Source organism: Myotis lucifugus, unplaced genomic scaffold, assembly GCF_000147115.1.
Source record: "Myotis lucifugus unplaced genomic scaffold, Myoluc2.0 scaffold_11, whole genome shotgun sequence".
Classification (NCBI taxonomy): domain Eukaryota; kingdom Metazoa; phylum Chordata; class Mammalia; order Chiroptera; family Vespertilionidae; genus Myotis; species Myotis lucifugus.
In genome coordinates, this window is record NW_005871059.1 from 15,994,469 (window position 1) to 16,009,387 (window position 14,919).

Here is a 14,919-nt window from a genome sequence, read left to right on the forward strand (position 1 = left end):
CTTAAAAAAACTGTTTTAGGAGCCTGTGTAGTTTAACGGATTAAAATTCAGAATAGTTTTAGAGTTCAGTGGTTTGGTTCAGTGATAGAGAGTCAGCCTGCAGACTGAAGGGCTCCAGGTTCGATCTGGTCAAGGGGCATTTACCTCGGTTGCACGCTCCCAACTCCCTTTCACTCTCTCTAAAAATAAATGGAAAAAATATCATTGGGTGAGGATAAAAAAATAAAATTAATAAATAAACTTTTTAAAAAGGTTTAAAAATTAGTTTATTTGATACGTTGATATTTTCAGAGCTCTAGCAACGTTCCTTTTGAGTACATGCTGCCTGCTTATCTGTGTAAAAGGGGGAAGTTTCATAAAGTTTGACCATTTACATGTCCTAATGTAATCCAAATGATCATTCTTTATTAGCTCTAGTTGGTGTTGTGGACCAAAGTCTTATGAAGGATTCTCCTGGCCCTGGGGAGGTGTCGGCATATGGCCGTGGAGTTGTCAGCACTGCCATAGTACAGGATGGGGATGGCAGAAGGGACCTCAGAAGCCCCACTAAAGCCCCACATGTGCACCTCACTGAAGGAAAGGTATGGTGAATTAGTAGAATATGTGATTTTAAATGTGTGCTTAGACTAGAGGCTATCTGTTGCATTTGTTGTTTCAGAACTCAAATAATATTTAAAATTAGTCAATGTATGTTCTCTTTTGATATAATTTCCAAATTTTCAAATATGCGAAGGCTCTTGCTTGTTTGGACAGGGTCTCTAACCTTTTTCTGAGTGGTGTTCAAAGCAAAATATTCCAATGTAAATTATATTAATGTAAGTAAGTAATTTTTAACTCTTCATAATCATTCTATTTAGTTAAATCCTCAAATGATAAAAGCTATGATGATTTGAAATTTATATTTGTTTGTTACAAGTAAATGTTAAAGTATAACCTGTATTATTATTTTAATCACATTGACTTACATTTTTTGAAATGAGCAAAGATGGTCTTTATGAAAAATATTATTTTTCATTAGTAATCTATAACTGATAAAGAAGACATTCTTAAGCAAGGGTAAGTGTTTTGTGAACAGTGAGAAGATGGCGTGTTGCTTTTGACCTTATTTTGTGTATACACCATAATGAATAGAGAAGTACCCTGTATTATGTTTTCAAATTTGTCACTGTTATTTATGTTACCTTGGGCAAGTGAAGTCACTTATAAGTTGATTTGAAGAGGCTTTGAGTTCTTCAGATCTCTTTTCTATATCTGCACAAAGCAACACACACACAAATGAAATCATTCTGTGGATTTATAATATTCTCTATACTTTAACTTTGAAAATTCTGAAGACATGCAGCATGAATTCATAAAGAACCTGCCAGATGAAGTAGCTGTCAGTTCTCTGGAATTCAACCTCTAATTCTCAGCATTGAGGGGGGTAGGGGGACCATGCGGACCCTTATGCCACAAGGACAAGGGCTTCAGGTAGCATGTGCCATCCAATCACCTGCATACCTTGTTAAAGAATTTGTATCATATTTCAAAAACTACTTGTTCAAAAATTGTTTAGTTAAAAATAGCACAAATTACACCCAACAAGGTATCCTTGAACTGCTGAAAAGTTGTCAAAATCTTTAATAATTATGCTGATGAGGCACCTAGGAGAGTGACTCCTTATATCTGAAACAGAAGAGCTGAGCAATTTGAAGTCTCTGTTCTATTTTGCCTGGTTAATTTGATACATCGTTATTTTTTTTTAAATTCTTTTAAATTCCAAAGGAAATTCTTATCTTCATTCAGCAAAAGATTGAGTATGTTGGCCTTTTGCCAATGCTTTGAATGTCTGTCAGCAACCAGGTTTAAAAGTAATAATGCTGTTTGAGTTTCATTGGATCTATTTGCAACCAGTCAGAAAACAGTAGTTAAGTCAGTCTATATCTATACATTTTATGATCAAAGTAGTTCAGTTTTCCTCTTTAAAATGGATCATTTAATTCATTTTCTAACCACACTGTGTTAATACAATCCCTACTTTTGAGTAAGATTGTTCACTAACTACTTATTTCTTCTCTCCTCTTTTGCCTCCATTTCTCCTTTGAATGTATCCGTGTAATTTCACATTCAACCATGGATTTGCTTCTGAAAACAGCCTGTTTTCATCTGCCCACCTTCACCGCTCATCCGCTATGCTTCATGTCTTTCCCCAAACCTGTTACCAGTCCCTGAAATGGACTTGCTTTCAGACATTTCGGAGGAAGACCCCTTTGGGGAGGCCGACCAAATCACACTAGACAGCTTAGAACTCCTTTCCACAGGGGAAACATCAGAGCAGGGGGACTGTGACGTCGCTGTCCTGGATTCTGTCTTGGATCCTATTGTAGCCCCTTCTCAGATTGACTGTCCTCCCACCCACGAGAAGCCTCTAAAAGAGGCTGACCACAAGGATTCTGAGTTTGGGTACTTTCCCTTCAGTTTCTGTAAATGCTTCCCACCCAGCTTCCCCTCACTCCTCGATGAAGATGGGTACCTTGCTTTCCCTAGCCTCCCCAAGGTCTGGGTCTCCTTCCTCCCCGCTGACGTCCAGCACTATGTTCCGATCACCTCCCCTTCATTCCTTCCCTCCCTCATCCTCATCTTTGGGCTCCTCCTCTCTGCTTCTCAGTCAGTGCCCTTTTCCCTCACATTTTCCCTTCCTCTGGCTCTGTCCCTCTGCTACCTGGAGGCCAAAGCCACGTCCTTTCATGTGTCTTATGACTGTGACTCGAATGACAGAACAGAGGAAGAGGAAGCAGTTGTTGGTACTCCAACATAAGCTTCAGTCTGTGCAGTCCACAAAACTACACTTCATCTTGTACCCCTCCCAATGTAGAGTGTAAACATGTGCATAAACTTTACCACTGATTACCCTCAATATAGTATGAGCTGCACATTTTCACACAGATATTTCAGTGCATGAGCAATAAGTGTAAGCAACTTCCTTTTCATTGATATCCATTGAGAGCTCCATACATTCTAAGTTTAAAGCAAAGTTATAGGATTCTTTTATAAATATCTGTAAACCTTACTAGGTCTTAAAAAAAGAACTTAGGATGCTGTGGCCATGACAGTAATTGACATGTATAAGTAGAGTTTCTATTAGTTCTTTTGTTAGAAAGCCAAGCTCATTCTTCTTGAATTTATGCATCTTTATTCCTTTATTCCTGACATTTGTAGTTCTAATCTCAGAAACTCCTTGTCTCTCTATGATTGTAGCATTTGGAGACCAGATGAATTTCAGGTAGTGTTTTATTTTGTATGAGTTTTTTTAAAAACTCTAAATCATATAATTATGTGACAGAGTCACCGTCAGGTATTTTGTAAGGAAAATATCTTTTCTTTAACAAATGTGTATGGAAAATGAAACAAGGCCTTTTGAAAATTTAGAATATATAGCCCTAAGGTTGGGCCTCTTAGTGTTCTTAAAATTAAATGTCTGGTTTGAAGATTTTTACCTCTTTATAGGACTACCTCTGCACTGCTAGTCAGTCCATGCTAACGTGTGCAGTATGTTTTTGATTGTTTTGTAAAATGTGGTCTGGTGACTTAGTGTCTTAGTATCCTGTGGTTACTATCAATAAATAGAGTAAGTCATGTAATTTAGAGCAAACCTAAAGACAAATGTGAAGATAATACTATGATTAGGCATTGAGAAGCCGCAAATCTGAAAGGGTACCTGCGGATGTGAAAGATGGACATTTTAGAGAATTCAGTGTTGACCCAGGAATTGGAAGATAGTTCTTAACAGATTATTGGTTGTGTCTAATATTTACCTTCTGATAAAAAAGATACTCTGAGCTTCTTGCTAACTTTTCAGAAATACTTGAATACATTTTTTAAAAAAAAAGAACATTTTGAACTCTCAGATTTGACACTGTCATTTGAATATGATATGTATATGATCCTGCTATCAATTAACATGTAAAGGTTAAACTATTTTCCTTTGGTATCAGAACCAGTATTTTTCTTTCTTGCCATTCCTGTCTTTGAGTTAGTCAGTAGTCACTAGTATTTATGCTAGTTTTAAATTTACAAATTTATTCTTTTGGGACGTTAAATACTGAGACTTGTCCAACTATGAAAACTGATTATTGTTTAAAGTATTTTATGAAAGAAAAGTGGCTATAGTTTAGAGTATTTTTAAATACCTACCATTGTAACATGAATGTAGCAAAGTAAACCAATTCCCTCCCCACCAAGGAAAGAAATCTGTGTAAAAAAACTGAATAATAGGGAATATTTGTCTCTGATATAAAGGGAAAGCCAAATTTTACATCATTTTACTTTGCCGTTATCACCAGTGGATTTAGACATTTCAAATTAGAACTGATTGAATTATGCCATTTTTACACTCTCAGATTTTTATTCTTGAGTAATAAAAAAAAATACTCAAAAGCAGTGCATGTAAACTAGGGACTGAGAAAGAGTGAAGCTTCCATTCTCCATTCCACCCTTGCAAAGGATCATTTCCATCATTTATACAACACTGTAGGTGAAGAAAGACCACGTGGCTTAATGTTCTGCATCTTCTGAGGGCCACGCAATAAAGGTTGGTAATGCTAGTTCACCATTGAAGTTCAAATACAACTTCTTTGCACCAATGGTAGAGTTTCCACTAATACTTCTGTTTCTGGCCACTTGCTGTATGACTTTTCAGGCGAAGATGGAAGAAGAGGAAACAGCTGGAGGAGGTGGATATTTTTTCTGCAAAATTAAAACATGGTGGCTGCTGCCTGCCATTATTCTTGTGTGGGGTGATGCACTTTCAGGGTTTATTTGTCAGTTTTGCTTGTTGTGGCTTTAGGTTCTTAAAATTGTTATTACTAGTAATGTCTTAGACTATCCAACTCTGGTGCTTGCTGATTGATACACTTACGTTTATTTGCTTTTTCCCCCTGTGTGTGATTTAATTTCACAGAAAAATTCCTTGAGAGTAGAAGGGGATAATATTTATGTCAGACATAGCAATTTAATGTTGGAGGTTTGTATAATTTAAGAAAACAACTGTCCTGATGGCTGCCAAGCTGCTATGGTTGGGAGGTCACTCACAGGCTGGCTGGCAACATTTTTCAAGCACAGCGCATGAAATGCATGGGGAAAATCCAACTCGGGAGTGCATGTTACCAGTCTGACTGTGTTCTTTTAAAGTGGCTTAGGTAGGAATATATTTACTAGAAGTTCTCAAAGTGACAACTGGGAAAACAAGTTCTATTTCATCAGATGAATAGTTCTTATCCATTAACCTTAAGTAAACTTATTCTCTCCTAATGGGTTATCTCAGGGCATGGAATCTGAAGTAATGTGATCCCATCCTTCCATCCTTAGTATTCATTAACCAGAACAGATATTTGTTGATTTGGCATTAAATCATTTTACTGTCGATGTATGTCCACAGTGGGTGGGTGGTGCCACTAAAATCCATGCAGTTAGGAATGTGGTTCAATTAAAGTATTCCATGTGAAAGTATGCTAATTAATGGGGTCGCTTTGATAAAGAAGGAAGAATAAATGAAAGACAAAAAAGAGGGGGGAAAAAAGAAAACCTAGCCACCCAGTTAGGAATGTCAACTATATTCCCCGTGTCACACGAGAACTTTTCTTCTCCTTATTTAGGGGGCAGTACATGGCAATGTATTTAGTGGTGAACTGCAATTCTCAATAATCCGACTAATCAATTTGGTTGCTTTTGGCAGCTTGTGATAATTATTGGAAATGTATTTTTGCATAACTTACTAAAATGCTTTAAAGTGTAATACATAACATTGCTTTGAACAAATACAAGAAATGTGCCTGATCTCAAGCCACAGTCATTTTTCCATGCCATGCAAAGATTTTAGATTTTCATTAGTTTTTGCAAATGGCTGTAGAAGCTCATAGATGAGCAACTATGCTTGTGCATGAATACGGAATACCTAATTTTATCAGATGCATGACCTGTTCCTCTGGGAGTGGGATGAAAGCTGTAATCAACAGGTGGCCCCCATGATTTTTGAAATGTAAGAAAAGGTTTAAAATTCAGTTAAAACCATTTCCTAAGCAATATTTAGTTTTAATTCCCACAAATACTAATTTTCAGGGCCAATATAAAAAATCCCACAAATACCATTCATCAGGGCCTACTCCAGTGAAAAATCAACCTGGTAATTACTCTTGCATTTTTGTCTGTATAAGGACCATTTGTTATGTGGGGCAGCTGGGCCTCACATTTGTGCTTAGCAACTACATGAAACCAGTATGAGGTTATTTTATGGAGAGATCAAATACAAGCAGCCTATGGAAGCTGTTATTTTTATTCCTTAAGATTAAAAGCCACTGCTGGAATTTCCTGAAAAAAATCAGTCCTTGCCCACCCTACCACTCCCCTTTTGTGGTAGATGATCTTGGACTGGCTTTCCCCTGAGGCCAAATGTGCTTCTGAGTCCACTTTTTCTATTTTTACTTGATTTTAATATGTTCACAGAAGGCAATTTTAGTAGTAGCCCTAATCAGGAAGGTGAGTCTACAGGAACAAATTCATAGGCTGCATTCAAATCTAACTATTAGAAAGAAGAGTTATTAGCCATTTTGAATATTAATTCCATGACTTCCTTCTAATAATGTAAATAGTTATTCCTTAAAAAATTCTAAACAAAGAAGACATTAGAACCCTTTAAGATGTGAATCATAAAAAATTACAAATTTGCTTTATGTTCAAATTTTGAGGGACTCATTAAGGTTATTCATAGGTGATAATATGGCTTTTGAGACTTGGCATTTTTCTTGCTTTAGTATGTTTTTTTAATCGTAAGTATGCTTTGTCTTATTTTTTGGTTTTATTTTTATTTTTGTCCTACTGGGTTTTTTCCCTTTTGGATTTCCCCCCCTTATTACGTTACACATTGCTAGGACCTGGATAAGGCCCAGGAGGACATACTGAAACATCAGGCTAGCATTAGTGAACTCAAGCGCAATTTTATGGAATCCACACCTGAGCCGCGCCCTAATGAATGGGAAAAACGACGTATCACACCTCTGTCCCTACAGATACAAGGGGTATGTCACTAGCTATTTGTTGGCTATATGTCTCCAGCTTTTCAGTAAAATTCAGGTTGCTAATCTCTGATGCTGATTCCCAGGAAGTTACAAAATGTTCCCAGGTGTGTGTGTGTGTTTTTTTTAAATGTAATTGCTAACAATTTTTTAAAATACTAAATATTTATTAACAATGTAATATGTGTTGACCTAGTTCTTAAGTAAATTGTATGAGTTACAAAGTACTTTTGAAATAGTTTCAGAATAACTATATTACTCAATTAGTGGCAGTGTATTTTTATATGGGACGACTTAGAAACTGAGATTATATGATATTTAATAAGCTTTTCAGATGTTGACTACTGAAATGAGAAAGTTTGCTTAATAAATAAATAAATAAATAATGTGGATCATTTTTAGAATGGGTTAAGGTAATTACTAAGAGGAAAATGAGTTAAAGTTAGCTTTGAAGACTGATGAACCCCGATGTAAACTTGCAAAATGTTGTATGATACAAGTTAATACTAAGACTTCCTCGTAATAAAATGTAGACTAGTGTTTTAAAAATGTTTTCAACCATAACATTCTTTTTTCTTTCCATGATTACTTCTCCCCATCAATATCGTATTGCCTTTTGAATCTATTCCCAAAATATTTCTCCATTCATTCCCATCTGTTCTTTTCTGATGCTCTCAAAATCTCTATTATCAGCCAAGAACTTCCCTGGGCTCTTTATCATACTTGAAGAGACAGTGATTATGCTATCTATAATACACAATTTAAAAAATATATAAAGGTCTTACCCTACAATTTCATCTTTCTCTTTTTCCTTATGCCCCTCACTTCTTCATAAGTTCATCATCCAGTCTGGCTTGAGTGTTGCCAAATTGTGCACATTTGATTTAGATAACCTCATGCTATTTTTATTAACCTTTTCATTAAAAGCAGAGCTGTTAGTTGCTTTAAATTTCTAAGTTTGTGATTGTGAAAGGAAAATAGCTCTTTAAGAACAGATGAGTAAAGATAATTGCTGAACTGAAAAAACTTTTGAAAATACGAAGATTTAAAACACCATGGTGTTTATAGGGTATTATGAAGTTGTATACAAGTTAAATTCTCATTTTTAGAATTTCTGAAGGTATTAATGTTCGTTTTTCAGCCATTGACTCTTGTGTTGTCTGGAGAAACAGTGTCTGGCATGCTAAGGTTTTGGCCTCACTGTATGTGCCCCTTCATCCATTTGTTCCGCTGACCCACACAATTGTTCTATGTTTGTGTTGTTGTCAATGTGATGTACTTGTCTTATTTGTTGATTATGTCTATTGTTTAAAACAATAGAGAAAAGGAGACCATCTTTTCAAGGATATTTTATCCATGACCGAGAAGCATCAGATGGCGGCAACACGGACAGTTGAAGAAAAAGCCCAGGCAGCAGACAAGGTGTTCACCTTGCATCCTTGGATCTACTCTTGCTTTTTCCTCTTTTCCTTTTATTTCTGTCCACAGCTATAAGATATTCTTTTTTTTTCTTATGGGATAATCTAAATTTTTTGAAAATAATTTTTGAGCATTAAAAAAGTTAAATCTCCATGTAGAGAAAGAAAGGGTCATTAGGTGAGATGTTGCAGAAGTACTTTATTTGAAAATTCACATTTTGAAATGTAGACATATCAATTGATTTAATAAGTGACCCCAATTTTGATGTATGTGGCTAGCAGTTGGGAAACCATGCTTTCATGTGAAAATGCACTGTTTGTACAATGCTGTATATACTGTGGTGGTGTTAAAATAACAGCATATGCAAATTAGGTTAGTAGTTTAGTAATTATCTTTGGAAACCTTTTGAATTTTCATTTTTATGATTTTCAATGGGGAAAAAAGATTTTTTTTGTGTACCATAGCAGCCTCTCAGACCTCTCTCTGTGCTCCTGCATATATGAATATCTGGCATTACTAAGAAGTTAGCTTTCTGTTGCCTTTACATTCTTATTCTTCTGTTTCTCCTGGTTTTGCTTAGCCAGCTGGTCAGCCAGTTAATTGCTGAGGCTAGAGAGCTTAGAGTCTGTTGGAGGAGACAGACAGGGACATGTAAAGGAGTAATTAGAAAATGTGGGTAAAGTCAGTGTAGAAGATGAAATGATTTTGTGTTTGAAGGTGATTGGGAAGGCTGATTGACCGTTGTGTCAGGAAGAGTTGGCATTTCAGCTGAGACCCTAATGATGAGAAGGAGGCAGATGTGAAGTTTCCCATGTATAGGGAAGAGCACATGAAACAGCCCAAGCAGGAACTAGTTTAAGGAACTGAAAGACCAAATGATAAGAGCTTAGGAACCATCGAGGAGGTCAGATCCTAGATCTTGTCGGGTCTTAAAGACCATATTGACATTTTGGAATTTTATTACATGAGTAGTGGGAAGCCACTGGGGAGCTTTAAACTGGATCTGACAGAGATCGCTCTGCTGCTGGGTGAGGAATGGAATACAGGGGATCTGAAAGAGAGCAGGGATCAGTAGTAAGTGTTTTCCTTCCACAAAAGTCTGATTTTGTAAATCAATAGAGAGTATTATTTATCAGAACATACAGTGGAATGGAGACGGAGGCAAAATAAATAGAAGATGAAGTCTTGCTCTAAAGGAATTTGAGGTATAGTTGAGGTGAAATATTTCCAGAATACTGAAAATAAGAAAGCTAAACCAAGTGGCATATTTATATATTAAAATGTTAGCATGAAGTCCAAAGCCAATTAGACTCTGTGTAAAATGATGACTTTAATATTACATGCTTTAAAAAGTTATGTATTTTTGAAGCTTTCACACCCAGAAGCAAGTCAAATGGTAGAGTTGTTCAATTCAAAGTAATGTCCTTGTATTTTTGCTGTAGGATACTTTGGAATTTTGTTGGAGATGTTTACAGTTAATCATTTTTCTGGATGTCATGGTTTAGGAATGTACAATGTAAAATATGATGTCGTAGACATTACATTAAAAAGACTTTATGTGAAGTTTAAACCTGGAATTTGCCCACTGTTAAGCTCCAAAATGGTTTATCTGCACTTGAAGTTACTGCTCTTTTCTTGTTCTTTTCTTCTCCAGCACATGCAAGAAAATATGTACTTATTTGACATACATATGACTTGTTACTGCAATCATCCTTCATCCATCCTCCCAACAAACTTTGGTTTACCGCTTGCAGTGTGTCTTTTTCCCCAGATAACAACGTATCACTGCTATTAGTTGGAAGTGTGTGAGTAGTTATGTCTACTGCAGTGTTTTGACTTTTAACAGGATATCTTACAAATTTTTGTCTTTGTTGCATCTTCATTTTGCTACTGATTTTGCAGGGTTTTTGATTATCTTTAAATTGTAATCCTTGCCGAAACCGGTTTGGCTCAGTGGATAGAGCATTGGCCTGTGGACTGAAAGGACCCAGGTTCGATTCCGGTCAAGGGCATGTACGTTGGTTGCGGGCATATCCCCAGTAGGGGGTGTGCAAGAGGCAGCTGATCGGTGTTTCTCTCTCATCGATGTTTCTAACTCTCTATCTCTCTCCCTTCCTCTCTGTAAAAAATCAATAAAATATATTAAAAATAAATAAATAAATTGTAATCCTTAATGAAATGTAAAATAAAATTATGCATGAGTATAATTTGACCAAATTTTCCAGATTTTTGTAATATGGGTTTTACAGATTTAAAAAACAGTAGTAGTTTCTTGTTTAAAAGTTAATGTATTGAACTTTCAAAATGGATTCTGTTTGAATATGAATAATTTTGAGAGTAGAGCAGGAAGTTGGAAACCAAATAATTCTTTAATAGATTATGACATACTTAAACTTGTATAATACAAGAGTCTTATGAGTTAGTAGTGATTACATAGACTATAGTTTTGAAGTACTTTTGAAATATCTATTTTATTGAATAATTAAATGAATCACACTTATTTAAATTCCCCATGATCTCTTACTGGCAAGGACCCCCTCTCCACCAACTCAACCCCTAGGGATGGTGTAATTATGGAGATTATAATGAAAATTAATTGGTCCAGAAGATTTCTTTTTCTCCTGAATATTGCAAATGCTTATGCACCTAGCCCTCCTCATCTCATTGTCCCTATTCCTCACTCCTCCTAGTGCACTGTCCCAAAAGGGGCATCCCTAAAATGTCATTCATTCATCCACCTAACCAATCATCCATCCATCCATACATCCATCCATCTATCCATCCATCTTTAAGCTCTTATGAGCAGTGGGCACTTCATGGTGACTCTGCTGTTGGCATTCTGATACCTGGGACAGTCCTCAACTTTCCTGTTGTGCAGGTTAGGGACCATCACTCAAGGGCCAGAAACGTGAAGATTACATTTGTCTTAGTTTTTCAGGAACAGATGATTTTAACATTGCTCACTGAGTTTTCACCCCTGAGTTTGTTTTCCTATTTAGAATTCTTTTCTTTACCTGTTTCTTATTGGGGAAAAAAGGTGCTATTCATTCAGTGGCATTTTAGCATGTCTGAGGGAATTTCTGTGGGTTGCTATCAGATCACTTGTGAACAAAGTAATGTGGAAAAGGGAAGAGTTAGTAGGAGCTGGAATGGTTATAGAAGGGCATGCACAAAATATGGAATATTAGGTGTACCTCAGACAGATGACGAAATTCGGAAGGGCATTGGAGGCAGGATAGGACCACCAAAGCTGTGACACAGGAATAAGCATTTCAGGTGGAGGGGCCACTGAAGAGTTCCTTCTGAAGAAAGAGGCCTACTCTGAAGAGCTGCCTCAAGAATATACAACACAGTGTTTGATGGATAGGTAGGCCATGCTCAGTTTGTGATGAAAGTTTTAGTGACAAACCAAGGAGCCTTAGGCTGTTTTCATAGGTTGGAACTATCACCAATTCTCAAGCAGTGTGGAAAGCTGGCATTCAGGCAAACCGCCACATGCACCTGCTGCAGAATCTTTGCTAATCCTCACCTTTCTTTCAATTTATGCTGTTCTGTGATTCATGTATAACCTTTCCTTTTTTTCAATAGGTCACTGCTCTCTGTTCCAACTTATTGGTAACTCTTTGCTCTTCCTTTTCTGACCTCTCTAGAGCCTAGAAGAGGAGATAACATCAATTTTGTTTAGCGAAAAGGGCTTTTCTGATAGCATGAAAGCTACCTTCACCTCAGCCACCACTTGGACAGCAGAGGGCACTGGTGTGAACTATAATGCACCTTGTGAAACACTTTCTTCCTCGCCCTTCTCAAAGTTGCCTGAGGTGCATTTTACTTTGTTTCCCCTGTTTTTAAAAGCCACATATGAGAGTGATTTTTATTTTTTAAATATCCAGGAACCTTTCCCTCAGTGCTTTCATTGATGAAATTAATCCTTCCTGGGAAAAACATTCATGAAATAATGACTGAATTTGGATGTAAGGAAAGGATACAGAATGGATATTCTGCTTTTGGGTGCCCCCCATCAACCCCCCCCCAAAAAAAAAATCTACCTAAATTCAGAGAATCATTTAAACCACTAAAGCCCAGATTCAGAGTTGTTATGTGGAGGGAAACCCTCAAGCAAGTAAAGAAGCTAAGTATGCTTCCAGAATTAAAAGTATTCAAAACCCAAGTGTCTTTCAGGCATCTTCTGATGGCTTATCATTTAAAAACTGTTTACATGGAAAAATCTGAGATGCCTGCCATATTCAGTGAAATAATTGTTTTCATTTTTTTGGAATGAACTTAAGGTATTCCCTGAACTTGGGCAGAACCCATCTGAGCATTTGAAGTTAAATATAATAATAATGTACCGACCTATAATAATAATGAACATTTAGGCACTATACTACTTACTAGAGTCAATTCACTCCCAAGGAATAAACGTCTGCAGGGGGGCAAGGGTGAGCATCTCAAATAACAAAGTTGGTTCATTGAGGTTTTCAAAGATGCTAGGAGGAGGGCTGAATTCTAAGAGAGAACACTTGCAATCATCGTTGACATCCACCCTAATGTCATGTACCCCGTTTGTTAATCTGCAATCTAATTTGGATGTTAATAGCCAATTCTGGAATAACATTTTTATGTTATCTGAGATCAACAATAATTTTGCCAGTTAAAGCTGTGTTTTTAAATGAGCTAGTATAAAACAAAAATTTCATCTTACTAATACTGTATTCATTTAGGAATCAGGGTTTCAGTTAGGCTTTATAATCTGATTAAGACCAAAACTGTTTGTTGAATTGGTTTTATAATTTTAAAATTTATACTTTAAGATAATCAGTAAGCTTCGGTATAATTCCAGTTTTTCCCCTGTCTTTTCAATTATATGAGTAGAGCTAATAGATACAACTATACTAAAAGCACTTTATTTCTTTGGGAGATGCTGGCTGTTTTGTGTTTTTGTTTTCTTGTGTAAGCTTTTTACCTCTGTCTTGTCTTTCATGTGACCTTGAGCAAAGGTTTTGTGGATGTTGATTCGCACTGTTCTGTCTTCACAGTGTCAGATGTTTGTTTAGTGGGTGTTGAGGTAAAACTTTATTGATTTGTGTCCTCGGTTGCTTTTTGTTTCACAGAAACACGCTCCTGAGTCCGAAGGGCCTTGCGCTGGAGCCAGTGATGCTGTTAAGGTTCTCCCCTTTCCATGTTAACACCATTGCCTGCCGCTTCTGACCCGTCACGTTTCCCCGCTTCCCTTTCAGTCAGCCATCATAACCATCACTGTTTTCCTCCATGACATGAACCTTCCATCAGTTGGTTTGGGTTTCCATCATTTTTATTTATTCATATATTTTTGTTCTCCCTCATCCGCTTCTTTTTTGTGCAGAGTTCACATGAGACTCTGAATGTAGTGGAGGAGAAGAAGCAGGCAGAGGTTGGGAAAGACGAAAGAGTAATCACAGAAGAAATGAACGGTAAAGAGCTATCACCCGGGAGTGGTCCTGGGGACATCCGTAAGGTGGAACCTCTGACACAGAAAGACTCCACCTCCCTGTCTTCTGAGAGCAGCAGCAGCAGTGAGAGCGAGGAGGAAGATGTGGGCGAGTACCGGCCCCACCACCGGGTGACTGAGGGCACCATAAAGGAAGAGCAGGAGGAGGATGAAGAAGAGGTGGAGGAAGAACCCAGCCAAGCATCCCAGGTAGTAGAGAGGGAGGCAGCAGTGCCAGAAGCCAGCCCAGGCAGACACGCAGGGGCCAGTGTAAGCACAGTAGAAACAGTGACCCAGGAGCATGTAGTTGCCCCTAAGATACCTGCAGAGAAGAGTGTACACGAAGGCGCATTTAAGCAAGATGTGAGCGAAGACACAGAGGACGAGCAACATAAAGTTAACGGAGAGGTGTCTCATGTTGACATTGATGTTTTGCCACAAATTATTTGTTGTTCAGAGGTAAATGGGAGACCCAAGCGGGAGCTAAACTCTGGAGCTATTTCTCAGGTGGAGAACACCTGCTTTTCTTCTTCTCCTGTCCTCCCAACTCTCCCTCAGCTTTTTCAGCAAGATTCTGACTTTGATCTCACGGGAGGAAGGGGAAAGCACTGCTTTGTAGACTTTCTGCCAGCTCGGTCAAGGTTGCTAGCTCCTTTCCTGCAACTGAATCATCTCATCCAGTAAACTCCTACAACCCACCACATCATTTTTCCGTTCTTGTTTCACATCTAAATTTTTCTTTGCATGTTTTGGATGTTTTCAACTTTTTGTCTTTGGTTGCACTGCTTCATACTTAATGCCTTTTTCATTGGTTTAATTAGAAAATTGTATATGCATTATTGGAAAATGGTCAGTGTGAGTGTGTGTGCTGCTGCTGTGACTGGCTTTGATTTTTTGGCTCATTGTCTCTTCAGCTTAAGAGTTTTAGAAATGGCAGCAGGCCCTGTTTACCTTGGTGCTCTGAATTCAACATCTGGCAGTGAT

General features: G+C 37.4%; 1 protein-coding gene across 15 annotated transcripts in view; it reads left to right on the top strand.

The window, feature by feature from the left end:
* Window positions 1-14,919, top strand: part of EPB41L2 (erythrocyte membrane protein band 4.1 like 2) — a 191,330-nt gene that overhangs the window by 151,920 nt on the left and 24,491 nt on the right. For 4 of the 15 annotated variants that reach the window (XM_014451934.2, XM_023750277.1, XM_023750276.1 and 1 more), the window contains exons 12-18: window positions 412-581; window positions 4,940-5,002; window positions 6,906-7,052; window positions 8,370-8,471; window positions 12,119-12,286; window positions 13,580-13,633; window positions 13,831-14,394. In XM_014451934.2, the coding sequence (XP_014307420.1) occupies window positions 412-581; window positions 4,940-5,002; window positions 6,906-7,052; window positions 8,370-8,471; window positions 12,119-12,286; window positions 13,580-13,633; window positions 13,831-14,394 (1,268 nt within the window). The other 11 variants (XM_023750281.1, XM_023750278.1, XM_023750279.1 and 8 more) reach the window with 11 other exon arrangements.